This window comes from Calypte anna, chromosome 4A (genome assembly GCF_003957555.1).
Source record: "Calypte anna isolate BGI_N300 chromosome 4A, bCalAnn1_v1.p, whole genome shotgun sequence".
NCBI lineage: Eukaryota > Metazoa > Chordata > Aves > Apodiformes > Trochilidae > Calypte > Calypte anna.
In genome coordinates this window covers 54,799-82,444 of record NC_044248.1, presented here as the reverse complement: position 1 = coordinate 82,444, position 27,646 = coordinate 54,799, and the positions used below count along the sequence as shown (strand labels likewise).

Below are 27,646 nucleotides of genomic sequence, written 5' to 3'. Positions count from 1 at the left end.
CTGAGTAAAAGTAAGCGCATACAGCTAATAAATACTGTTATACCTCACCCACATAATAAACTCAAGATTCTGCATTTAGTTTTTCTTATGTGGATCACAGGATGTGAGAAACCTTCTGTCTTGCAAGTCCACACTCATCCTACCAGTTCTTTTTGCTTGTTGTGTTGTGGTAGTGTGTAAAAAAAATTGCCCTCTACCAATCTGTTCCCTGGTCTGTTGGAAAATAAAGCAAATAAAAGGTAAGGAACAGAAGAGTAGAAAATTAATGGGGAACATGGTTTTCCAGCAACAAGAGTCCTAGAAAGCCATCCCATCAGTGCCCTTGTCTTTGATGGGCATCTTGGCAGCAGCAGAGATAGCCCTAAGGCAGAGAGTGACCTCTCAAAGACAGCAGCACTGCTGAACATGTCACTGTCCCCCAGGCGCCTTGATGCCACCCTCAGTGCAGCTATAACATGCAGAGGTGCAACAGGCAATTTTTTCTCCTGCCGGTAGCCAGCCTGCTTCAGTTAGCTGTGTTTATAGGCACAGATTTTGTTTTGCTGTTTGTTTGCTTGTAGTTAGATTACCAGATGTTTGCTCTGGAACTCATTAGGAATGAAATGGTGCAGGGCTTGTCTCACAAAAGAGAGGGCTGGGAGAGCCTGCTCTGTTCTCTGGTTGTAGCAGAGGACAGGGAGGTGTGCAGTAACCAGTTTCTAGTGCATTACCTTTCTGAGAAGCTGAATTTTTATATGCTGTGAATGTTGTTAAATAAGTTTTGCTTTGGCTGTAGAGGTACATTCCTAATAATATTCTTACCCTTCCTACTTTGGTCTGGTAACTAGTGCATGGACAGGAGCATTGTAGAAACACCAAATAAAACCACCCTTCCTTATAGATAGGTGCCCATGAAACTGCATTAGGATTGTGTGCCTGGGGCTGGCAGATATGTCCTGGGACCTGTGGCAAAACATTCCAATATTGGCAGTAGGAGACATGAGGAGTACATGAGGGCGTGTTGTGTGACACTGCATTTATGCTTATTTCTAATGCAGTGCTGCCCATCTTATAGCATATTGTTAACATAATTGTTAACAAGTGCCTGGCACAGGTGAAGCTGAAAATATTAATACACTCTTTAAATCTGTTTTTATACAGAAATATGTGCACAGATGTATGTTTCTGTTCTTCATTTGTGGCTGCCTTTGTTTTTTCCAGTCTATAATCTTCATACGTGACCGAAATTCTCATGGCCAGGAGGTGTCTGCATACATTGACTATGCACACAGACTGACAACAGATGATTTTGAAGTTTATTTCAGTGGGAAGAGAAAACTTCTCCCTCAGAAGACTGATCTGAGGTATTTGGGCTTTGTTTTAATTATTGCATTTAGGCATTAAATAGAGAAAGATTTAAATGTTTTTGAGTAGGGAGATAGCTTATGGAAGTGTTTTTCACTGAAAGGCAAACACCGTGGATCATAATTAACTGTGCAGAATGGATTTAAGAAGGGTTCTTTTCAGATTTGTTTAGTCCGGAGCAGGACAGTACAACCAGTGCCTATTTCTGCATCTCTCTTTATCCTGAGGATTATATAAATAGCAATATGCTTTGACCAGTAAGAGGACAACTCTGGAGATGCCACAGGTCACATAGCTACAGCCAGCAAGTGCTGGAGCATCTCTGTCTTTGCCTGCTCTCCACAGTCTCCATGGGATGATGCTTTGCTTTGAAAGTGGGCTGCTTGCAGAGGTCTTCTGGTGATAAACAGGAGGGTGTGTTACCTGTGACTAACAAGAAACTCCATCAATGAGCTTTTTCAGTGGAGAATGTGGTTTTATTAAAATGCATAATGTGCCTGAGGGCCTAGAGATAAACCTATGAGAGATGTTTGTTGACCAAGTTGAAGAGGCTTAGCACCTAAGCAGGTAAATGGTAAAAATTTCAGTGGGCTGGAGTTGTGGATCATTATGGGAATCTCCTCTCCTCCTGGTAGAAAGAAAGGATTATCTGCTACCAGATGCAGTGACACACACAATTACTATCACCTGGGAAAAAAGGTGTGGGGCACCAAGGACTTAATGCTCTTTTTCCGTTTTCCAAGAGTGATCTTTTGTAATGCACATGACTGACAGTACTGCTCAACCAATTGTGTTATAGAGCAAGAAAGCAGGAACTGGAGTAGACAGGTGTGCTGGTGAGGGCTTTGTGTTATGCGTTCACAGAACAGCAGATGTCACTGATGAGGCAGAGACGGAAATCTCAGCACTACCTGAGATCGAGAGCAAAAAACCCCGATTTTAGTTTTTAAACCTCAGAGATGAACAGCTACTGTTTATGACGGAATTAAGAACAGGACTAAACATAACATTGCGTCTGCTCTGTGTATCATGTAATTTCTACATATTAGGATTTTATTAGTGACTCATAAATGAGCCTTTAAAAACCTTGTCATCATATCCCATAAGAAATGTCACTTTTATCCAATAGATGTGCTTAGTCCTGGTTATTCAGAATATTAATTCCTTCTGGTGGTAGAATATAGCACCAGGTGATACTGCATTTTACCTTTTTTTTTTAAAAAAAAAAAAAAAAGAGAGAGGGAGGTGGGATAGAATATTAGAATTTTATAACTTGTCACAGTTTAACATTGGGTGGGCAATTAACCAAATGACAGATGCTCTCTCAATTAATCACCTTCCCTGGTAAAGAAAGGAGAAAGAATAAGGGAGAGAAACTTATGAGTTGGAAACTAAACTTTAATGGAACAGTAATGATAAAAGAAAAAATATTAAACAGATACAAATATACAGGAAAACGATACCACATTCCTCCCTCCTTCCCTCCCCAATGAAGTTCACATCACCACCGAGGCTGCAGAGCAGCCCTGGGAAAGTCCAGGCTGCACTCCTGGAGTCAACAGTTGGGAGCTGGAGGCAGGAACACACAGATTCAGGAGAGCATGGATCAGGACCACAGGCAGTTGAACAGACGGAATCCTCCCAGGATGCCAAAGCAAACAGGAACAGGCAAAGAAGGGTGAAAGCAAAAGGCGAAGAGGAAGGGCCTTGACCCTGTGATCCCTCAAATTTATACCTAGTATGGTGCATATGGGATGGAATACTCCGGTCAATTTTGGTCATTTTTCTTGTCTGCTTCTCCCTAAAGGAGGGTTGCAGGTGTGACCCCTCTACTCCTTTTCTCTTTCTGGAGCCCAAGATGTTCCTCAGAACTGATCAGAGGCCTTGGTTCTGCAAACCATTCTCTAGCTGTAACTATAAACATTGAGGGGTATCAGTCCTAGAAGCAGACACTGACTGAGAAACTTGGTCTTAATATCAGCAAGTACAGCTACTTACAAGAGACTTCACTGAAAGCAAAATTACATAGAACTTACCATGGCCCCTGAAAACATCCTATTTCTTTGTTGGAGTCTTAAATTTGAACTTCACATGCTGGATTCTGTATTTTAGCTGCATACCAGGTTAAATACAGCTTTAGGATTACACAAGTTGTAATTGTATAGGCTATCAAAACTCTCTTCTGTCATTCTTCAGCAAGCTAAAAAGAATCTTCTTACAGGCAGTTGGCAGTTGTACATTTGAGAGTCACCCCCCATCTTGGCAGCATTGTTCCTCTGGCTCTTTGTTTTCTACCCAGCTTCTTCAATATGTATCAAGAAGGCAGTTTATGAATGATGATAATTTGACTGTATGTGTAAGTTTGTGCCTTCAGCTTTGAATCTCATGTTGAGCTCCAAACCCAAATCTTTTAATCACATTTTTCTTCCCTGGATACTTGCACGCTTAGGCAGGTATAAAAACATACAACTGTTGATAGCATATCTATTTCTCAGCCTGAAGGACTGAGGGAGTATTCCTGTCAAAAGTATGTGTTCCTAAAAGTCATCAAGAGCTATCAAATAACCTTTAAAATATGGAAATTCATGCTTTGTTGCAACGTATTTTTTCCTTAGCTTTCTCATGCTGTCAGAAGATATTAAACTTACTCTTGAGTACCCTCTGAATAAGGTTCTTTTTCACAATACAAAGTAAAAATACCGTACAATTAAGTTTGTGTGATATTCATACCTTAAATCCAGTAGGTATTGTGAGGCTCTCGTATTTTGTCTGTGTGGTTCCTCAGAGGGTTTTGCCATTCCATTATATTTCCTTATAGAGGGAGTATTCTTTATATGATTTAATCCTCATTTGGTTCCAGTGTATTAAATGAAAGGAATGTGTTAGGCAGTAAGTTCTTAAGAGTCTGGAATCTAGACTGTAATTGAATCCATTCACTCTCAGCTAATTTATGTAATCTGATGAGAAACAAGTGTAATACAATTTGTTCAAAGAAAATGAAGAATGTTTACTCTGTGGAACCATAGCAAAAATTTCTCTGAATGAAGAGGTGTGGCAAAAGATGATATTTGGGCTCCCTTCTGCCTGATCAGCCATGCTCTGACTGTCTCCTGCTAAATGAGGATGACATTACTGTCTTGCAGTAAAGTTGCACAGGAGTTTGTGTGAACTCCTGCCCTGGTTTTTCATTAGTTTTCTGTGGCCATGTGCTAGATATAGTGTGTTTGATACCGTGCAATGTAGTGTTTGCCCTTACACTTGGCTTGTGGTTGTAGTGTTTTTAATTTCTTCTTGCTAGCATGCCCATTCTTCTCTGTAACAGAGCCAGGAAAGGCCCCATGTACCATAGAACATAGGTCCTAGATTTTCTCCTGAACTTACTGTCTGAAACTTATCTCATCAGCAGTGAAACTCATTTGGTTTTGGCTGTTGCACTTATCAGCCTGAGCATGGGCGGTGCATTCAGGACTTTGTGGTGATGCACCTCATCTGTGGTAGAAGTGTACCATGACACGGGTGCTTCTAGACAATGTATGTTGTTCTTTGCTATTGGCAAGAACCATCCTCTCAGCTCCTGCCCTTCTCTGCTTGCAGTTCATCTGTGGTCTGTTTTGGCTGCAAGTGGGTGCAGCATTTGGCAGTCATTCATTAACTGGATTTGTAATTCCCTCCCATTTCATTGTCAGGTATATTCTCAGATACCATCTGTTAATCTGTAAAGACCTGTATGCCGAATCATGGCCAGCAGTACATTCCCAAGCATGGGGCATGAGGGAACTTCTCCCTTCCCTGCTGTTCAACATACCCTGCAGATTTGAGAGCAATTTGCAAAGGGTGCTGCTCCCACCCTGCTTACCTGGGCAAGAACTGACAGGGAAGAGGTCACATTTTCATGCTTTGTGGCATGGGCATTGCCAGGCAGGAGATGTGCTGAGAACCTCTTCTCCCTTAAGGAGCAGTTGGCAGAAGCCAAACTGAACTCCAGTGGCACTCTGGGAGCAGCAAGGCAGCAGTGACCCACATGCAGGGGTTGTGGTAATCCCAGAATCTATCTGAAGCCTCTGGAAGATATTTCTCCTCAGCCAGGGCATGCTCTGTGACTGCCCATAAAATAATGACAGCAGCTAGAGGTAGGAGTAGGTCACCTACAACAGGCAGCATGAGCCTCTGCTTCGTGACACCTGTTGGTGTGGATTTCCCTCCAGCTTCCAGGGAGAAGGATGTTGAAGGGGTGTTAAAGGAAAACAGCCTGGGTTTGTTTTGGTGTTTTCTGTTCTGTTGGTCAAGAGGTTTTTTTTTTTGTTGTTGTTTTGTTTTGTTTTGGTTGGTTGGTTGGTTGGGTTTTTTTGCTTTTTGTTTTTTTGGTTTTTTGGGGTTTTTTGTGTGTGTGGTTTTGTTTTGTTTTGGGTTTTTTTTGTTTTTTTGCAACAGGAGGCTGTCCTTGTATGGAAAGATCCACAGCTATTAATTTCTCCAGTGGTCCTGGTGGTGTGTTTACTTCAGTTGGCTCTGCAAGGGAAACCTTTTGGTAACTCAGTCCTGGTGTACATCAGCAGACCCCATTCATTGTCTATTCAGTGTGTGTCACTCCCCCAGCACATACAAGAGAAGTCAGCATTTCAGTAGTGTGTGGAATGCCTGCAAATCAAAAGTTCACTAGTGCCTCTAATGAGTGGATACTGTGGATATGGACAATGAGTTAGTTCCAGACTCGTCCAGAGAAACACTTAAAGCATGTATTTACATGGTTTTTCATGGAAGAAAACTAAATAAGGACCTAGTTTAGGGTTTTAATTACTGAATCTGTTTGAACATAAAATGTTAAGAAGACCATAAGATAAAATGCAGTGCACTATGATTGGTTGGATTCTTTATTTCAAGCTTATGTGAGAAAGGAGGAGTGTGTGAAGAGGAGCTGAGGCACATGTGCCACATGTCACCTGTCCAGGGCCTGGCATCACAGTGAACTGATTACCCCTGCTGTGATTCTGCAAGCAGAACTTCCCTTTCCCTTGTGGTACCTGATCTGGGTGTTGCTCATTAGTAGTGGACATCAAAGGGATGTTTGTCGGGAAGCTGCAGTGTCACAAAGTTTTGCAAGTACTTTTCTGGAAACTTTTTGATTTTGGTTTGTTGTCCAGGCATATAAACATCAGCCAGAGCACTGTGTGGGGATCCTGAGGCAGTGTGTGGTTTCTGCCACACATGGATGTCTGAGAAACCATTTTTTCCTTCTAGTTAGACCAGGAAATACCTGTGGCTGAAGTTGGTGTGTCCAGATTATTTTAATGGATGGTTGTATGGAATAACTAGCACTTTCTTCATTTGCCAGCTATATACTAGTGAAAATGATGGCAGAATTCTGCACTGTGTTGAAAAGCAGTGGCATTGCTTTGATTGCTAGCTGCTGCTGTATGGGAAGCTATGCATTTGTGGAAGACGTGTCAGACTTTGGAGAATCAGTACCTCTTCCCATGAATTCCTCCCTAATGCTTCACAGGGTGAAGCCACAGCACTGTGACAGATCCCGTGCCTGAGACCAGGGGGTGTTTCCTGATTATTAACTTCCAGGAACCAGAATTAATAAGGAAGGGATCTATTGAGGGATCTGCTTTAACTCCTTGGAAAAACTTTCCTCAAAACTTCCATTATTTGGAAAAGACCTAGTATCTTTGAAATATTCAGAGAGGGTGAAGAGAGCAGGGAGAGACATGGTTCAGTCCCTCATGAACTGGGGGTAACTCAGTGATTACTGGCTTTTGTGGCTGCATTTTTAAACTCTCTGAACTGTGTATGTCAATAATTAAAGATCTAATGAAGGATGGATATGCAGCAGGATTTCCCATGTCCATTATGAGGTCTGAGCAATCAAGGTCTTGAAATAAATATTTGGTTGAAAAATTCCTCAATACCCCAAATTGAATCTATGTATCTTCTGTGCTGCAGCAGAGGTTGGTGAGTAATTTGATTTTGTACAGAAAAAAAGTTCTTGTTCAGTATCGTTTTTTTTCTCTTATTTTTAAAATTATTTTCATGCCAGGTGTTTCTCTTTTCTTCTGAGTGATGCCAGTTAGTATTTCTTTGCATGGAAATGTCTTACACTTCTCATAATTTCACTGCTCATCCTTAGATCTCATTAGAGACAAGTAAGCATTTACAGAAAAATCAACAGCATCTGCTTGGATCTCCTCACTGAAATGGTTAACCAATTTAGTGTAATTACAGTAATTTTTAGTTTGATTCTACAAGTATTCTTACACACTTTATAAACCATGTACACTAATGGTATCACTTCATCATGCCACCATATCACAGTACTTACAAGCTTTATATCTGAACCTCTTGAGGGCTACTGAGAATCTTGGGAAATTAAACTTCTGGCCTTTATCAGAGGCCTGTGTAGATAACTAATTTATTTTTCTGTGCTTCTCTTCATTACTTAAGAAAAGGTGGAGTTGGGCACAATTTTTTTTTGTTTGTTTGTTTGCACTGCAGAGTTGGTGTTTACATTTGTGAAAAGCACAATAGTGATTTTATTTTCAAATATCTTGAAGGCACCCATCTTTATAGAGAGCAGACGGAAGTCTGGTTTGTGAGTCAGTAAGTCTTCAGGAGAAAGCTTGAGGGTTGTGTTTCAGCCTCATCTACTTCAAGACAGGGCTGCTTGCTTAATGCCAACAGGGAGTACGCCAAGGAGGAATAATGTGTTTCACGTGAAACACTTGAATATTAACAAATATATCCTTTTTGACACCCTTTTTCCTTGTCATCCAACATGCACTTCCCATCTCTTCCTCCATGAAGCAGATGGATGATTTTGTTTTCCTCACTGTTGGTTTTGGTTTAAAACTTTCCGCGGTTTTCTTGGTTGCTGAATTTCCTTACTTCCCCGGCCTCCTTTTCCCCTCCTCTCATTCACAGATGCTTAGAGAGAGCTCACAAAATCGGATATTCCTCTGAGAAACCTTGTAACAATTCTCTGTGTCTTTGTTTTTGATGGAGAACCTCTTGCCCTCAAAGCCCTTCAGTGTGCTCCCTGATGCTGGGCTGTGACAGTGGCAAAGCTCTCACCCACAGTGTCCCTTCGGTACTGTAGGAGCTGGTCCCAGAACTTGCAGCTCAGGTCTTGGTGACTGCTCAGTGCCACACTCGGAGCTTTTAATTTCCCCTTTTATCCAAGACTGAATGGTTGAGTGGCAGGGAGTTCCCATGCTTTTCCAAGTGAGCCCACTGGGGCCTGTTCAGTGCAGTCAGAGTCTCCCACTCCCAGTAAATTCTTCTGGTGCTTTTCCAGGGCTGAAGTATGAGACCAATTTAAGGAAATAATGTAATGTGCTGCAATAATAAAGATACCATACATCTGCACACAATGACAACTTAACTGCAGGTACTCTATGGGTCCCACAGGTTATTTTTATTATGTCTCTGAAAATTACCACAAACGAGGAAACTATCTTAATTCCTTTCACTGATAAGGCATTTTTGGAGGGCGTTTTTCATCTGCTATGAGTATTAAGAGGCTATCCCCACTCTTGCAACCCCCCTTTTTTTGATTAATGCCCATAGACTACAGATTGAGAATGACATTCCAGGCTGATCTAGTAACAAGGTTGAATGTGAAAGCTGTGCATGTCAAGCTGAGGAGTCCTGGCACTGCACCTGGACCTAGGCTGCCATGCAGGAAACCTGCCTGCACCCCTGCTTCTCCTTACACCCTCAGATCAAAATGTTCTCTGTAGTGATGTGGTATCTGGCCAGCTCCTCTGTCATGTGCTGGGGTACCCTAAGGTTTGTAGAACACTGATACCACACTCTTCAAGATGTTCAAATGTTGGGATCAACATTTGGTATTGAGGATTTATGGCCTTCTGTGCGCAGGCAGATCGCATATGTTGTAACCACACTGAAAATATTTCCCGAAGAACGTCAGGAGAAAGGGTGGGAGAAGCATGGGCTAGCATTTAAGGTGGGGAAGCAAAGGTAATTCTTCCTTCTTACTGCTCCTTGGAGCTAATGGCGCCATTTAAAGCACTTACTAGAATCACTGAGGTAAGGAGAGACCCTTTTTGCAGTGGAATATTCAAATTATTTCTCATATCATATAACTCTACATGTATCATATAATGCTACAACATACAATCCCTATTTTTTCAGCTGAAAACTGATACAGAATCAGAATTTTTACATCATTTGATACTTTTAATGGAAAACCTACAACTGAATAATCTCTCACATCTGCTAAAATAAACAAGGAAATAGAAAAAGTTTTGATAATGGAAGCACTATTGTTTGTTTAAATAATGCTACACTGAACGCTGAAGCAGGGGTTAGAAATAGGTAAATAATGCTAGTTCTGATCTATAAATTCCTGTGTGGCTTCAGATCTGTGTGCCTAAAAGAAGAGGGGGGCTGTTGTGGGCTGTGATTTGCCAGGGTGTCTGGCAGTTTTGCCAGAGCATATTTGCATATGTTTAATAGATGAGTGTTGTTAGGCTTCTTTAACTCCACAGTAATTTTCTACTATGTTCACATTTCCACTTAAACACTGAAACATGCCTGCAATACCTTTTGATCTATGGGTTTCTTGCAAAAATACAACTTTACATAAAATACTGAAGTGAATGAACTCTATTGTGAAATTCTGTCTTGACGAACACGGGTGGCATTTTAAAACAAATGTATAGGAGGCAGGGGTGGTGGTAGTGTATAGCTCTGGAGGGATGCATCGGAACTGGTAAATTTTCTCATCTTACCAGTTTTCAGCTTTCTGGTTGAGAGTATCCCTTTTTCTTGTTGTATGTGGCAGCATTCTGTCTAAATATGACACACATATTATATTTCCAGTACTTTAAAATATTCAACTGCATCAAGCAGATGTGGAAAAGCAATGATTACATCAGTTATAAATCATAATATTTGAGACTCAAAAACTTAAAACATTGGGGAGGGGAAGAACTTATCTATGGTTTTTAATTTAAAACTGCTAGAAAGTTATGAATCTGCTATAAGTCAGTTTTTCTCATTGTTAAACCCTTGTGCCAGTGTTTTGGGAAACAATCTTCTTCTTTTTTTTTTTTTTTTTTGTGTACACCCCACATATACTGTCTTCAAAGACAGATGCTTCTTGAAAGCATTCTTTTTTGGTAATTGTTTTGTAAAGTTCTGGTCTGTCTTTTTCCATGGCAGTTTGTAATGTGGCTGCCTGTGCTGCCTGGAGGGTGGATGGTCCCCATCACAGTCCCATTTTTGATCTTTGCTCTGTACTTGATCCCTTTCTATGTTCAATGACAATTGTTGCATTGTCTTACAGTCTTACAACTGTTGTTACCTACCTGCTAGTTAAAATCAGAATAATCTTAGCCTAAGCAGGAGCCACACCAGGTGGTAACACTCAGGTGTTACCAGACTTGGCAGGTTTTGAAGCAGATCACAGGATCAATTTGTTTGGAATTTTATCTGTGATGATCTTCCTATGTTATGTTCTATGAATATCTCATAGATAAGATTGCAATTTTCAGACTTCCAGACTCTGTCAGGAACTTAGTGAAATCATGCAGTGTAAAATTCAAGTCAGCAAAGTTCAATGAAAACTGTAGGACTGGGACATACCAGACATAGTGCCAGTGTTCCTCTTTTTAGATGGGATATTCTATGTAGTGTCACGTTTTCAGTGTTTTGATACCCTCAATACTACCTATGCAAATATTTTGGTGGACATATGTGCAGAGAGTAAAGCTCACTCTTTTTGCAGTCTGCCAGTGGTAAGCAGAAAAGCTTGATGAATGTAAGCTAGAAAAAATGCTTCTAAATTGTAGTTCACTGAGAACGTGGTTGCAGTTGTTTGTCTATAGCATACAGCAATATCCTGTTTACATCTGCATATTGATGACAAAAAAGGAGAGTGCTTTTCTTAAAAACTGTATTGCTGATTTGGTTTATTTAATAGGTTTGTTCTTTATAGGGCTACAGATTACACAGTCATTGAACCTGCCTTATGAAATGTAGACCTTCTGGCTGTCTGATTCTTCACATCTTCAGACAGGCATAATGTTCACATTGTCATCTGTTTATCTAAACCATCTTGTTTTGAACAGTTGTAACTACAGACCCAGTAGTTCTACATATCAGTTTACACTGTTGTGAACAGATTCTACCCTTCTGCATAAGGATACATGCTTTGGTAGTTTGCTTCCTGTGATTCAAATAACTTTGGGTGGTTTGCAGCTCATGTGAGTAACATGGCCAGCTTGCTGCCTTCATCACACTGTCCCATCAGATTCATGATATGTGTCCAGAAAATGCTTTCAAACTGCTTGCCTTCTGTCTTCATGTGCACAGCACCCCTTCAGTCACATGAAGTTCTCATTAAACTTCTGTCTCATTTTCTGACTTTTCCTACTCTCTCCTGTTAACATGTACAAGCTCTTCCTTTTCACAGAGTCACAGAATTATTGAGGATGAGAAAGATCTCTGAGATCCTCAAGTCCAACCTATGACCTAGCACCACCAGATCAGCCAGATCATAACACTGAGTGCTGCATCCAACCTTTCCTTAAACACCTCCAGGGAGGATGGTGACTCCACCACTTCCCTGGGCAGTCCATTCCAGTGTCCGATCAACCCTCTTCCTCTTCATACAGCCTTTTCCTGGAATGGATTTTCTGACCCAAGCTTGTGCAGAGCTTCCAGTGCACTCTGCAGTCCTGTATTATTCAATGTGTTTGTGTAGTTGGAGGAACTGGGGCCTCCATCCTTTTTATCCCTCCAGATTTCAAGAGGTTCTGATTAGAGACTGTTTCTCATTTTAATGTGGAAGTAGATGACAGAGTTTGACTATCCAGTTATCCATGTGTGTCTCATGTGCGTAAACTTTGCAGTCAGATTACAAGTTATGAATCTATTGTAGAAAAGAGATAAGAAATGCAAATACTCCATATCCCATTTTGCTTCATTTATATCACAGCTCTGCTGCCTTCTTTGAAGGGAAATAGAAAAGTTGCCTGCCTGATGCCCTGTCATCTCTTTGCTCTTTTGCTAAATGTATATTTAAATTCAGTATGTTGGTCTTCCAGGACTACAGTATGTTTGTGATTTGAAAGCATTAAAAAACCCACAACAGTCTGTTTTTAGTAGTTAAGTTTATTTGAGCCATTCAAGCTGTATGTTGCTACACATCCCACCAGTACTTGAAAGGTAGTAATGAATTACATCAAATTTTTAGCAGCAGAGTGAATAGGCACTGCCCTGTCCTGTAGCAAACATTCAACCATAAGAAACTAATGGATCACCAAGGCTAGCGTTTGCAAAATGCGATTTCTCAAGTTAAACCTACTGTTTCTGAAGTAACCAGGTAAGTTACTTTCTAAGATTTTGTTTTTACACTACTAGCTGTTATTAATCCCCCCATACGTCTAGCAAGACGTATCTTTTTCTTAACTAGCATCAGTGAGCTAGAAACTGCAAAGCCCACTTTGCAGAAAATTTTACATTATAAACACAGAGCTGGTAATCCAGACATTTTCTGAAGACGTATTTTACAACAGCCCTTTTGATCTGATACACTTGGGAGTGATGCTTCAAAGATTTTTTTACTTAAGACAGTTTACTTAAGACAGGGAGTTCTCTTACTCCTTGAAAGGAAGCTAGTTGCTCAAGGTAGAAACTCATGCTGCATCTTTATCTCTTCTGTTCCTGTGTATTTAAAAGCTGAGGTCACTGTGATATAGAAAAAATCCCATGTGTTGCAGAAAGTGGAGGAGGGGGGAAGGTAGGAGAGAGTTAGAGCAATGTTTTGAAAATGTGCCTACATACATAAGATTTCTCTTCTAAATGTTTGTTGAATCGGCAAAGTCTGAAGTATATGAGACTAGTTGTGCAGCAGCTTGCAGAACCCAGCAAGGCAGGCTAGTGCCCCACCTCCACGGTGCCTGAGGTACTGCCCAGCAATTTCACAGTCCTCTAGACTAAGCTATGAGGGGAACTCTGCTCTTCTCAGGGGCTGAGATCTTCCATGTTTCATTTTCTAGTTCCAGTGGGAAAGATGCATCTAAATGTCCCCAGATCACTTGCAAATTGCAGCCTTAATCATTAAGCAGACTGGTTGCTCTGAGGATTTCCTCAGTGCCCAGGCCATTAGGATTTCAAATGATTTGCATTAGTGATGTCTGGGTAGGAGAAGGCTTTCCAAGCCTTGAAGTTTGGCTGTCTCACTTTACCTCACACTACTAAAGTAAAATACTGGGAAAAAGAAATGTTCATTTTTCATAAAAGTATTCTTTTTCATCAGTTCAGCTGGTAGTTAGAAGTTTTAGCACATGGTTTTATAGATTAATTATTTCTGGACTTAGCTCTTTGCCTAGGGAGATTACACTTGGAAAGGAAGACGACTCTTTGAAAGAAACCACAGGAAGAAAGAGAGATACATGCATACATTAAGCATGCTTTGAATACATGCCTTCAGAAAAATCATTTCATCTCAGATGCTTTATCAAACTTTGATTAAGACGCTAATTTATTCACGGATGTTAACCTTGCTTCCTTCAGAAGCGAGGACGCTGGAGAAACTGTTCCAGCCCCACAAATCCACATATCCAAATCAATCTGCAACAGTACTTTGAAATTTCCTTTACTAGCCCACTGATCTGCCTAGTTGCTCTTTAGTTCCTCCTGGCCTTCCTGCTCATCATGTCTTATTAGGACTGATCCAACCAAGAACCTAAGCATTGTTTTCAGTGCAACTTCATCACACACATCTGAAGGTCATGTTTTTAGACGTGTTAAAGGTGTAGGTAGGTGCTGGAGGGATATGTTGAAAAAATGAAAGCTCCCTGCAATGCACCCCGCCTACTACAAGAAGCTGTAAGGCTTTAGAAATCTGTCTTGGCACTTAGCTGCATCTTTGGCACCTGAAGAATTAGTTGAATGATAGTACAGGGCTGAAGTTGTTAATCATACTCTGGCTTTTCATTAATTGTAGAGGAAAGCTAACAAGTGGCAACCAGACAGACACTCTGCTGTGATGCCTTCACTTCTACGTCACCCTTTGCTAGAAATTCCCTTCAGATAATTAGATAACAAGTCTTGCCCTAAGATTAGACTCTTTTCTGAGGAAGATTCAGTCATCTCTTCTCCCACCTCACTGCTGATCATTATATACTCTGTATAGTACATATAGCCTGCCATGATGAGGAACTGGTTTCGGTATATCCACGGAGAATGAACTTGAGGTCCCCTTGTTCTTTAGAGATGGTTGTGCAAGAACCTGGCCACACCATCTGGTGTTGAACAGGGACAGAGCAACCAAAGACTGCATGTTGTTGTAAATGGTGCTTGCTTTGTTTGGTTTTAAAACTTAAGGCCTGGCTAGGAGGGAAACTTTAATGACCTGAGATTTTTCTTTTTATGAGGTGTTTTTTTGGCTCCCATCTTTAAACACTTTGAAAAGGCACATTAGGAAAAAAGAAATTACTTGACAGGCTGTTGCAGTCATCATGTATTGGTATGAAGAAGAATAGGGACTCTGGTTTTGTACGTTGATCTGTCAGCTATATGCAACTTCCAACAGGCCTTCTGTTATTATTAATTGCACAATATGTATAAGCTATTCACCCTGTTGTTCCTTCAACAATTACATGCCTTTCTTTTATCTCCTGTGTTGTAGCTTCAAGATAAATTCTTTCTTTTTGTTGGCTGTAAATCCTAATGTGTAGGGTGGTTTTATTCTTTAAAGATGGAGAGAACTAATAAGATAATACATTCTGAGTGATTACTGCACAGTTTCTGGAGCCTGACAGTAGTTTCATAATTTCTTGGGGATGGGCCTATAACCCTGAGGACTTAAATTTATTTTCCTTTTATTGCTTTTTTTAAAAAAATTGTTTTTCCTTCTTTCTTATTAAACTAAGTCTTCATCCTGAAATGCAAAAGGTCTACTCAGCTGAAGTTCAGATAATGGTGAGAATTTTGAGCAGATCACACAAAAAACCATCTTGTCTACAAGAAACATTGCTAAATGCTCCAGTGCCAAGGGTGTCTGTCTTCCTGTCCTGGAAGCAAAGGCAGTGTTCTTTCCTTCACTGCTTATTTTTGCAATGTTCCTTTGCACTTGTTAAAATACCATGGAAAAACTGCTCTGCCCAGAGGGTGAGGAGGGTTTGTGTAGAAGGAAGAATCCTAAACTTTGAAAATGAAAAGAGAAACTTAATGGAGTAGTTAAGGGTTTGGTGATTTTCATTACAACCTCCTGAGACAGCAAAATCGAGGCACACACCTAGAGTGTGAGGATTGAAATATAAGCCCAACTGAAGGTGGCTTTGATGGAAGGTAGAGTGCAATGTAAGTGCTTGTGACATAACAGGATGAGACAGGGGAGTAGTCAGTCAGTAAGGTAGCACAAAGATGCACAGGATGATCATCTGGATCCCCCTGCTGCTTGTAAAATACTCATGTGGGGGTGTCTGCATAAGTAGAGTAGATGTATCGTGTTGTGTGCTCCTTGTTTCACACATGTTTGAAGTAATCTTTGATTCATAGGTAGTCTGTGACTCAAAGACTTACCTGATGAGTAAGCTCTATGCGTGTGTGAAATGGGAAGAAAATCTAACCATTTCAGATGCTGACAGACAGACCAACAAGATGAACTATATACCAGCTGCTAATGAGGACAGGCAGGAGAGGTGTGTGCTGGCAGCAGCTGAGAACATAGAACTGCATTCTTCAATGTAAAAATTACAATTTTATATGAGGACTAGAGATTAGTATTATTATTCTGTCAAGAAAAAGACTGAAAAATAATCACAGGATGATAGCATCTTTTGGCTGTGTAATAGGAGTTCTTTCCAAGTCCTCTGTGTTGCTGCTGCTCTGACCAACAAATACGCCAAGCCATGGTGAACTCAGAATTCACTTTGTGAATGCCTCTGCAAGAGCTGCATAGAGTAGGAAAACTTTGGACTGCATTCTTGAGGCACTTGCAGACTACATTATCGGACTGAGGTTTGAGTTATGCTCTTGTCCAGTCTAGATTTACATTTCCCAGGCAATATGGGTTTATTGTTCAGTAAATGCCATAGCCAGTGTGCCATTAGCTCCCATTAGCCACCTTGCACTTATCTTCACTTACTTTCAGTGCATTGCTGTTCATGGTGTGCCTACAAACTCATGAGAGATGGTTGAGATGCTGAGCAGGCATACTGTTTCACGTTAGGTCAATAGAAGCTGCAGGTGCTCGTCATTTTTGCATATCACAGGCATTTTTCATCCTTGATGCTGGAAAAAATGGACAATCTTAGAGGCAGATGCCAGGCAACAGCAGCTGTGTGGCTAGGAGGGTTATCATGAGGAGAGGGCAGGAGAAAAGAAAGGGTTAGAGTGCTGAGAGAAGCTCTGCAAACCCTTAGATCGCAAGTCACTCCAGCAGGCCTCTGATGATGTCAAATAAAGGACACTTCCCTGCACTCGCTGTGTGTAGCATTCATTAGTCTTCGTGGCAGTCTTCTCTGTGGGAGGCTCAGATGTCTGTGCATCCTCACAGCACTGGCTTTGAGGTGTCTGGTCAGGATCCCAGCCCTCCCTTGGAGTGTTGAGTCCATCACCCTTTTGCTACAGAAAGCAAAGGGGGGACAGTGCAGATGTACTCCTTGCAGTGCGCTTCTTGATGACTGTTACCTATGTTTAAAAAAAATTGAAGCAAGGGAACAGGAAAAAAAGTGTTTGATTTTAAAGCTGTACAAAAAGGAGGAATTGGCAGCTTCCGTATTTTCAGACTTGCAATTCATGAGGTTTGTTGCCATGGAGTAGTTGCAGTCCCAATGACTAGCAGTGACAGCTTTGCCACTCTTCTCTCTTGAGCCTAATTTCAGAGTTTTACTGTTGCCTGGGAAAGATGCAAAGGAAGGGCTTCATTCCAGAGCCGCAGGGAAAAGTGCTGGCTACAGAGTGTTGCTGTCTGCAGGAGCTGTGGGGGTTGCTGTCAGGGAGCAGCTGCATCTCGGCAGCTCAGGCACATCGGGGCTGGCGAGTACAGAGCTCAGCCACTGGTGAAATGTCTCTGATCCTTGTGATGCTGGTGTGGCAGTGTCCCCATATCAGGAATGAGATGCAGTGAACAACACCTTAGCTAAGTGGCAAAAGCAAGGTCAAAAAGTCTTAAAGATTATTTCTGGCTGTAGTGCTAAATGGCTTATCACCATGCCACTGCTGAGTGTGGGAAGCTTGGTCACAGATTAGAGGCAGAGAACCCCATTACTCCCAGCACCAGGGGTATGAAGAGGACATGTCAGACACTCACTGCCTACTGTGATGACTCCTTTGCAGCTGCTTGTGCAACAGGCAGTGCTGTGCTTTTCCCTTATCTCTAGGAAACTAACACACAAATTTGCCCTGTGGACCAGATTCTCATTTCTACCAATTTCATACAGAAGTTCATTTTAGTTACTTCTGATTTAGAACCAGTTTGCAAGATAATCAGCCATGTGAATTTAGATAAATGCTAGAAGGTTTTAATTCAGTAGTGACAATATAGCAGAAGCAAGCAGGAAAGAGTCACCAAAATAGCTACTGTGCCAGAAGCTAGGGACAAATCAAACTGCCTTGTTTTTCTGAAGAACTGCATCCTATCTCGCTCTACTCTGGCAGTCATTTGATAAATACGATTAAATCAGTCAAAGCTGCTTCAAGATGGAAAAGAAAAGCAAAACTCTGCATCTTTACATTTCTTAGGTGGAAAAAGTAGTTTTTTTCTTCTTTAACCAGAGGATTGTGACATGCATCTCATTATGAAATAGTGGTTGGCATGGAGTCAGGCATATGTGCTGTATTACATCATGTTGTGTCCCACCAAAGCATTGACTTCATTTGCACCAGAAGCTGTGGAAGGGCTGACAGGATAAATACCATCCAAGCATGTTGCTTGCTATTTTATCATATTTGGCAAGTGCATGCAGAATGGCAGCTTCCCCCCATTAGAATCATTACTAGGGCACTCCTACCAGGGGGCAGAAAGAAGGAGAATGCCAGGATAAAGCAGCTGGTACTGCTTTATATTCCTGGTTCTCATCTCTTTTGTTGTCCTGCATCCCTCTATCTCCCTTGTCTGCACTCTTCTTCTGCTGCCCAAATAAAGCAAGATGGTCTGTAAATTACCAGGAGGGGGTCTGAAGCCAGATAGTTTGCATCGCAAATTCATGGAACCACAAACTGAAAAAAGCTGTTGAGCCATCATTGTTTATAATTAGTTTTTGACTGAAGTCCCAGTCTGCTATAGGGAATGGTTTTATCTTTGTGTATGTGTGGGTGGGAAGAGAAAAGTAGAGAAATGAATCAAGGAACCAATCCTTATCCTGAGGGGAAAAAAGAATAGGGTAGTATAATCTAACCCCATGGGATCAAAGGTGGAGCCAACACAGACATAAACACCTTTACACTATGTTCTGTCTCCCTGATTTTGCTGATTTAAATAGCAAATAGTAAATTGGGAAAACAAAGCATTTACCCTGCAGATGCACATCTTCTTTTCTTTTGGTCAGATGGTGATAGGAAACCCTCAGTTTGTTCAGTGTCTGAAGCACTCTCCAGTTTGTTCAGGCCTGATGCATCATGGCATTTCAACCCATGAAGTTAGCCATCACAGATCATTTCTCACTTTAGAATAAGGGAAAAAGGAGGACAATCACACACTGAGGCATCTATCCAGTTTGTAACCTTGCCAAGGATTTGCCTCTAGGAAAATGGTTGTCCAGCTCCCTAAATGTGAGCAGAGGACTCCAACCAGAGCACCCTGTCTCCTGGCTGGAGCTCGCAACTGGGACTCTCTGCTGCTCTGCTATCAGCCCACATATTCTAGGGAAAAATCTCCAGTGTTTTTTGTGCCCTGGCTCCCTCAGTCACTTATGAGCTGTAATAAAGCCTGCCTTACATCTCACAAGAACATCAAGCCGTTAATGCATGTTTACAAAAGGACACAAATTTTTGGGTGAAAGGCATTTTGTAAGCTCCATGTGGTTTGATGTGCTGCCATCTTGGTACCCAAAGGATAACTGTAAGGATACAAAAACCTGTATTCAGACTTCTGTGTTCTGAGGAGAGCATCTTGCCTGCAGAATGAAAATCTGCTTGGACCAGAATTAGCTCATGAATTAAAAAAAAAAAAAAAAGGCTTCACATGTCTTAGTCTGTATTGCTTGCTTGTTACATACCACTGCATCAGCAAGTCATCATCTAAAAAAAAACCAAAACAAACCCACCACCGCCAAAAGGAACCAAAAATTCCAACAAAGAAATAAAAACAAAAGAAGTTTTTAAAACCCCCCAATGCATCCTTCTTGCGGCTGGACTGTGAGCACTACTAAGTCTCTGGTACTCCATATACCTAATTGCTCTGCTGAAGACTGTTACATTTGTTCTAAACCACATTTTATTCAAACCAAAATAATAATAGAAAAAAATGTACCCTGAGGTGTTTTTCTTTGCTGTTTGATCATGTCAATTTGATAGCATGTTTTTGTCTCAGGAAAATTTAGGTAGTTAAAGCCATGTGGAATTCTGGGAACAGAAATTTGTTTTATTCATTGAGCATATTATAACTCTTACATAACACTTACTGATTAAGTTCAGTTTAGTATTTATTCTAGAGAAAGAAACACTGATGAGATGGGATTTCCTAGGTCCTGATTTCCAGCCCTTTCTTCTTGCAGCAGCCTCATGGTGGAATTCATTGGTTACAGTGAGCAAATTTCACAGTAACTGGTAGGGGAGAGACTGCTCCAGAGCTGCCTTCTCCAACCCCTTGCTTCTCAGGTCAAAATGTTCTTCTAATCTCCTGCCTGTTCAGGCAGTATTAGGAGTACTTCCTGCTAGCATACATTACTTTGACCTCCCAGTAACACTGTCCTCTAGCTGCAGCAGCCCTTTTTATCTGACCTGCTGAGGGTGGATGTGAGGCTTACTTGAATCTTTTGATGTTTTCAGGGAAGAACATGAACAAAGGTATGCAGGGGAAATTTCCTCTGTGGACAGACATCCAGGCTTCCTCAAAGCAGCTGCTGTCTCACTGTCTGCTGTTTTGGAGAGCATGGGAATAACAAGAAGATTGGGACTTACACGTGGCAAAGGCAGCTTGAGAGTTGCACAGCATGCTGCCTCCTTCTCTGAGCCCTTGGTACAGGGTTCAGAGCGATTCACTTCATTGTGCCAGTGGTCACTTCATTGTGCCAGTGGACTTGGGGCTTGTGTCTCACATCCTAAGCACATGATGAAAATTAATCTGTTGTGGAGAAAACAAGTCCGCAACAAAATTGGGTGCACTAGACATTGATTTGCCAGCAGAAAGGCTGTCTGAGCTCTGATCTTGTCTTCACTGGCTTAAATGGGGAAGTGTGGTAGGAATGGGGTTAGAAACTTGGCAAAATGCAGGAAGCTATTATCCAACAGCTAATTGATTATTTCTACCTTCACTTTAATTTCTTTTTAGTGAGCGTGGGGAAGTCTTTGCAGACAGACATATATCCCTCACCCCAAGATAATGTAGATCAATTCCTTCCTAATCAGCTAGTGGCTTTCTGGCAGAAACCATCTCTATTTGTGAAATTGGACTTGTTCATTAAGTTGTGTGCTGCTGGACAGAGAAAAGCTGTATGGATGAGATAAGCTAAAGGAGTAGAAAATTAAAAGAATCTGTGGATTTGTATATAAGTTTGTGCGTATAATTATTCTTAAACAGTGATTGAAAAAAAATCTGTTGTTTACCAATTAACATAGGTAAACGCAGAGCATTAAATAATTCTACAGATGACAAATTAATGTGACCAATTAGCATATCAAAGCCAAGCAGCTATTTCTGCTAAGCTGAATGAACTGTATTGACCCACCTTTCAGTCTTTTTCTGCAGGCATCTAAACATTAAGCTGCACAGAGTTCCAGAGGGCAGCTTGTACTTGCACAAACTCATGAGACATAACTGTAACCCATAGCTATCGACCACAGTGGCAAATCAGCTGCTTACTTCAGTGATGTCAGGATGAATTCTTTAAGGGTGCTGAAAGTTCATCCTTAAGTCATTATACATTCCTTCAATCCTACCAGAGGTGTTCAGGATCTAAAAAGGTTTAATGTAAGTAGAAGTGATGAGGCTTATTGTTCTGCACAGTTTTAATGTGAGGAAGAAATCAAAGCACTTTAGAAACCAAACCCATACGTCTAGTTTAAATGGAGTATCCTTGCAGGAGGCAGGAAAATTAAAAGCTGTTTTCTAAATTTCTTGAATACTTCATACACACAGAATTATTTCCTGACTTTCTCACATCTCCTCTGTCTTTTGCAAAATATGTGCTCATCTGATTAGCAGCAGAAGTGCAATTTGCCACTACAGTGATGAGGTGGGTATCCCAGTGAGGTACAGGTAGCAGTGCTGTATCACTGAGCTGAAAAGGTTTCTAAACAAATGCTGACAACGAGTGTGCAAATGACAACCTGTTAGCTGGCTATGTGGCAAGTATAAAGCCCAAAAGGATGGAGGTCAGGTGATAAAAGGTTTGAAAAGTAAAAAAAAAAAAAAAAAAAAGTATGAGAAGGTTCAGAGAATTCCAGCACCTCTGGCTTGGGAGAAATACTGATAAGCTGCTGAACCCTTCCTTCCTGTCTTCATTTAATATTTGACATAGCAGGCTGATTCTTTCTTACTTCTGGACATTTTGGAAACTAGCAAACACAGTCAGCCTGACTTAACTGTTTACTCCAGAAATTATTTCCCGACTGACACCTACATCTCTTCAGGGAGCTGGGATTTTCCTTTGGGAGCTGGAGTGCAGTCTCTCCTGTGGTATCCTGGCCCACTAAGAGACTTCCAAAAACTCCTTACTACCATAATTATATTAAAAACACGGGAAAGGAAAACAGTAAGCTAGCAAGAGCATTTTGAAGGGGAAACCAGTTTCCACATCTGGTTTGCAGATCTGTGCTGGTCCGGGAAACACTTTCAGGTGGTCTCCAGAGCTGTTTCCGTCACAGCAGTAGTTCTCAAGCACTACCACTTCCCACTAGTTATAACCCAGGCTCTGAGTCTTTTAATAACACTAGTACTGAATGGATGAGGAGACAACTAGGGGCCTGAGGTTTGGTTTGCCAGAGATCAGATACGTAGAGCCACTTTTGGGCAGGTTTTCTAATACTTAGCAGACTTCTGCTCCTCAGTGAATGACTGGCTTTCAGAGGAGCTATTGTGGAATCAGGAACTACTCAGCAAATAAAAAAGGTCAGAACTGGCCTTTAAGCTGGAGGAGTGACATCCATTAAAAGTACAGCATTTCTGTTTCACATTTTCACAGCTTTTACAACTGGGATAGAAATGTCAGCACTTCAAATTGCAGCCCAAATTACCAAGTGATTGCAGAAAATGCTGGCGGACTACTCTTCAAGAACAAAAGTGATAGGAAAATAATAAATGTGGATCCCAAGGTAAACTTTTTTCTCCCAGTATTTTAAATAGCCTTTATGCAATGGATTTTGACTGCTTAACTGTACAGTCTGATTGCAAATAGGGCCTTGATTGATATACGCCCAATATTTTTAAGGCTTTTTCAGACGTGCCCTTGTTAGCACACTGCTGTCAGATACACTCAGCCTACCTCATTTATGACTGAGTGGTGTAGGCCGTTCCCATGAAATCAGAAGTTGAACTGATAGATAAAATTGAAAAGTTTCTCTATTATGAAACATGTCTGCAGGTAGATAAAAATAAATAAATAATGGATTAAAATAAATTAAATATTAGATTGTTTGGAAAGAAAAGCTGCAACTTGCAGAAACTATAATATCCTGAACCCTGGCAGGTCTTGCTGAACACCAGCACATCCAGAAAGCAGAATCAGTTCCTACATCTGAAGTGTGGGACATTTTCTCTACACCAGTAGTTTGGCAGTGGTGAACTGAAACTGGCAGAATTCTTTTCCCAATTGCCCATGATCTTTATTCTTCCTTCTTAATACAAAAGATCTGAGAAATCCTGTGGAAAGCAGCCCCATTGAGATCATTTAGTTCTTGTATGAGATTGAGGTTGTCACGGGCTCCAGGGTCAAACTTGGATTTTAAACTCTGTGCCTTACAAAAGAGAAATTTGACACTAGATGCATCTTCCTGTGGAGAGTTGTGTTCCTCCAGTACACAGTAAATGGTTCAGAAGGATTTACAACTGAGTAAAAGAAAGGAAAATACTTGTCTTCAGTAGTGCTATAAAATGGATTGACATTGTGGACCCAGTGTCTCATATATGATTTGCAGCACAAACATATACTTTGCTTTCACCTAAAAATGGCTCTTAACCAACTATTGCTGAAATTGACTGGCCTCTACCATTTTTATTTTTATATAGCAGTTGAATCTAAACAAAAGCAAATGCTCAAGTAATACCCAGCCATCCAATTTTCAGCCAGCAGTGAAAGCTCATTAAATTGCCATGGGCATTTTATCTTTAATGTTGAAGCTGAGTAAGTAATAACATCACTGACAGCTTCCCTTTGTAAAAAACTGGCTGTGTTCCTCTGGTGCCAACCCCACTTTTTTAAACTTCACAGCTGAAGTCCTTAGACTATAGATTAGATGTGACAAACACACCCAGGCTTTGGTTAGTCTCAAAACCAACATAAACTAAGCTGGGCAATAATTTGTTTGGGTTCCTACAGAACTGATCTAGGATGATGGTTTCTTTGATGTTTTTCCCATGAAAGATGGTCACAGATGAATAGTAACACTACAAAATATCAGATTATATGCATTTCAAAATAAGTGTGTTGGTTTGTGAGAAGTTCAGAAATGCATACCTAAAAATGGATTTGGTTGCATTGAAAGTGGGCCACTAATCCAACTTCCTGCAGCTGCAGAACATCTGTAACAAATAACCATCTCTTTAGTGTCTACGTGAAAGATCCTTGCATTCCAAAAGCCACATGAAGAAGCATTTGTGTGTGTACATAGTGTCCCCCTGCAGATTGCAGGGCACAGATCTGAGTCTCCATGAGATCCATCTGGCTTTGGCTTTTCTTCAGCACTCACTGATGGAGAACAAGCTTTTGGGAAGTCCTTGCTATGGGCCAAACTGTAATCAGCATGAGTTTCTCTCTCATGGAGTTCAGCCTGAACAGACTTTGTACCAGTTGCCTGATCTTTGCAAGCGGGCCTTCTTTTTGACAGGTTGACGGTTTACTTGTTCCTGCTTTTATCTAGCTGAAAGAACTCACCGCCTTTGCACCTGCTGAAAGTGTTGCAGCAGAAAGTAACTGCCCAGTGCCAAGATACTAATCTTCACTGAGAAATCCCCATCCTCAGAGCTAGTTGCATTTATCAAGCTTGTTTCAAGGGAAGAAGAAAATTCATTACATTAAAACCCATGTATTTTCTCTCTCCTGACTCGGTATCTGTAAACTTTGTGTTTCAGGCCTACCCAGGAGACAACACAACACGGATGCCTGTCAAAACACATCTCTATCTCCATGTTGTTATCTATGACCATATCATCAGAAGAGGGATCTAAGGTCCATGTCTGTGGCTCTTCTCCCACTGATTTGTTAGCTATTTTAATGTCATCTGGAAGAAAAATAAGTAGTTTAAAGACCTTTACCTTGTGTTTTGAGGTAGGAAGGGAGATTTTTATACTGGTTTGGAGTTGGTTTGTGCCTTGCTCCTTGAGGGAAGTAAAGTGGAAGGAAGACTCCATACTGGCTGTAGAGTCTGTGTGGCTGGGCCTTTTGTGTGTCCTTTGTGAAGTCCATGGGGTATGTGAATTGCAAAAGCACCCAAAGGAATGACAGAGGGTTACAACCCAACTTTTCCCACTGCTCCTAAGGCAGCAGGGTGGCTGGGACATAGATGTGCTGTAGTCTTTCCTGAGAAAAATAAACTACTGTCCCACAGTCTCCCAACAACAGGATGGTTTAAATTATTTCTGAGACTCTTATTCAGGTAGGCCTTCATGTCTGTTGAGCAGCTTGTATGTACCAAGCCATTCACAGGTAGTAAGAGTTGTACTGGTAAATTTAAAGAAATTGGCAGCATTTTGATGGCATTAGTGGTTCCTTAAAGACCACTTTTCATCTATTCCTACTCTTGCTTCTGTTCTAGTATGAACTTGCCAGAAGTTGAGGCAGCAGCACAATGGCCTAAGGGACTCTCTCATTCCCAGGACACGTGGGGAGGTTGCCTGTACATACATGACCCAGCTGGTATAACCACCAGCATTGCTGTCAGCTTGCTGGAGAGCTTGAAAAGAGCACTAAGCTGAGCAGCAGACAGAACTAGCAGGGGAAAAGAAAAAAAAAAAAAAAAAATGCAGTAATTACAGAGAAAAGAAAAAGGAGGTGAAGGCAGAGGAGAATTAAGGTGGCAAGTGGCTCGATAAAACTCCCTGTATCTTATTCTGCAAGGGACTGGGCGGCCGCGGTGCTGTTAATTTGCCAAAAGGACAAGTGAAGCAACTCGGACAGGCACTTAGATGGCAGCTGCGCTGCGGGGTCCGCCGGATGAGCGTCTCAGCCGCCTTCCCAGCCCACAGGCCGAGGGCCCGGCCTGGCTGCTGCCGCACCGAAGAGCCCCGTCCTGTGAGGGCAGGGAGCCTTCCAACAATTAGAAAGTTGCTACTTCAAACGGCAATAGTTTGGGGAGAGACTTAGAAGCCTTGTTTTCTTTCCCATAAAACTTCCCCTATTACGAAGTTCTGCCATTTCCAAAATACAGTTAAAACCTTTTACTGTAACATCTTGCTTTATTACGGAGCACTTCATCCCATAGCACCCTTACATTTTTGCAGCAGATTCGTGGAGGTTGATGTGCTGGTCTCTGAGCCGCAGCTGGGCTGGGGAGGAAGCCCCCAGGGCCCGGGCCCGCCGCCATGGCCGGGCCGGCAGAGCCCCCTAGTGCGGGACCAGAAAATGGCGGCGGGAGGAGGCTGCGGGCGGCCTGCACAACGCCGGGCGAGCTGAGGGCTTGCTCGGAGAACCATCAGCGGTCAAACATTGCCCTGTCTGAGCTTTTGTCGGGAAGAGCCAGGGCCAAGGCTGCGGTGACTCTGGTTTTGCAGAAGGCCTGCGTTGAAAAGGTACGTTTCCAGAAGAAAGTCTTTGCTCTGTCAAGGCAGGCGTGACCTTGGTGCTTCTGCCAGCGTCCTTCATTTAGCAATATCAAACATAAAGTTTTACTTAATTTACTTTTCATTTCTTGCCTCTCACCTGACAACCAGACTTTTACAGACCTGGCTTCGTTTTGCTTTCCCTTTGTTGAAGTAGCTCGAGGGAAGGTGTAGATGCTGACCTACAAATACTCTGATAGCATTAAAGTACAGTTGCCTATATTGTACAGCTTAGTGTTTACATTATATAAATATATATCTATATAATATAAAATATTTTTTTTTCCAACTGTAAAATGAACAGTTCATTAGCTGTGCTTATAAATTTAGGTTTTACCTTTCTTGAGCGCTCATGAATACTCATGGAGGGGACATCAGTGGAAAAAGTCTGAATTATATTTTTCATTCCTCTCAACAAGTTAATTTTCTGTGTTTTGGGGGTTTGTTTGTCTTTTGGTTTTGTTTGTTTTTCTCAATCTAATCAGATTTTAAAGTAATGGTAAAAAACCTAAGCTGGAAAGTGATTGCTGGAGACTGGTGAACATGATCTCAGAATCATTGTAACTAATTAATTAATAACATGAAGTAGAACTTAAGTAAATTTTTTACTTCAGAAGTTATTTCTGCGAATTCAGCTTTGTTTTCATCTTATTAACACTCGATTCAAAAGAACATCAGGAAGTCTAGGAGAATCCTGTGTTTACATCCTGTGTTTAGCAGGAAAATGGAAGGAAATTCGGATCTGAGATGGATGTACTTGTTTTCAGGTCTGTGAATACACTATATGTAAAGATAGGTAACTGAACATCTGTGAAGATGTAAGATGCCTCACCTTTCGCAGTTGGTGCTGACCTATGGAACTGTTATTTCATACTTTTTCTGACTTGGGTTGATAGATCTCTTTTGTGACAAAGTAAACCAATATCTGCAGTGAAAGAATGGCATTCACTGAGTAATTCACAGAACTACTGGCTGCTCAGTAAACTCATTTGATTCCTTACCACCCATCCTTGCCTAAACTCCTGGTGTTTTCTAACATTCAAGAGCTAGGATCCTCAAGTGAAAGCTCATGAGTTACATGTTACTGCCCTTTGCCAGCTGCAACTGGAAGAAACTCTCAGAGACTCACAGTCTCTGCTGTGAGTGAAAATCTTTCCCCAAACACTGCTGTAATTTGGCTTGTATTTGAAA

The 27,646-nt window shown here is 41.3% G+C and overlaps 1 protein-coding gene across 1 annotated transcript in view; it reads left to right on the top strand.

Annotated features, from left to right (window-relative positions):
* Nucleotides 1-24,865, top strand: part of CFAP299 (cilia and flagella associated protein 299) — a 171,198-nt gene extending 146,333 nt beyond the window's left edge. The window contains exons 4-6 of the mRNA XM_030449918.1: nt 1,201-1,343; nt 22,665-22,794; nt 24,770-24,865. Coding sequence (XP_030305778.1) covers nt 1,201-1,343; nt 22,665-22,794; nt 24,770-24,865 — 369 coding nt within the window. The remainder of the gene's footprint in view (nt 1-1,200; nt 1,344-22,664; nt 22,795-24,769) is intronic.
* Nucleotides 24,866-27,646: the final 2,781 nt, after the last annotated feature.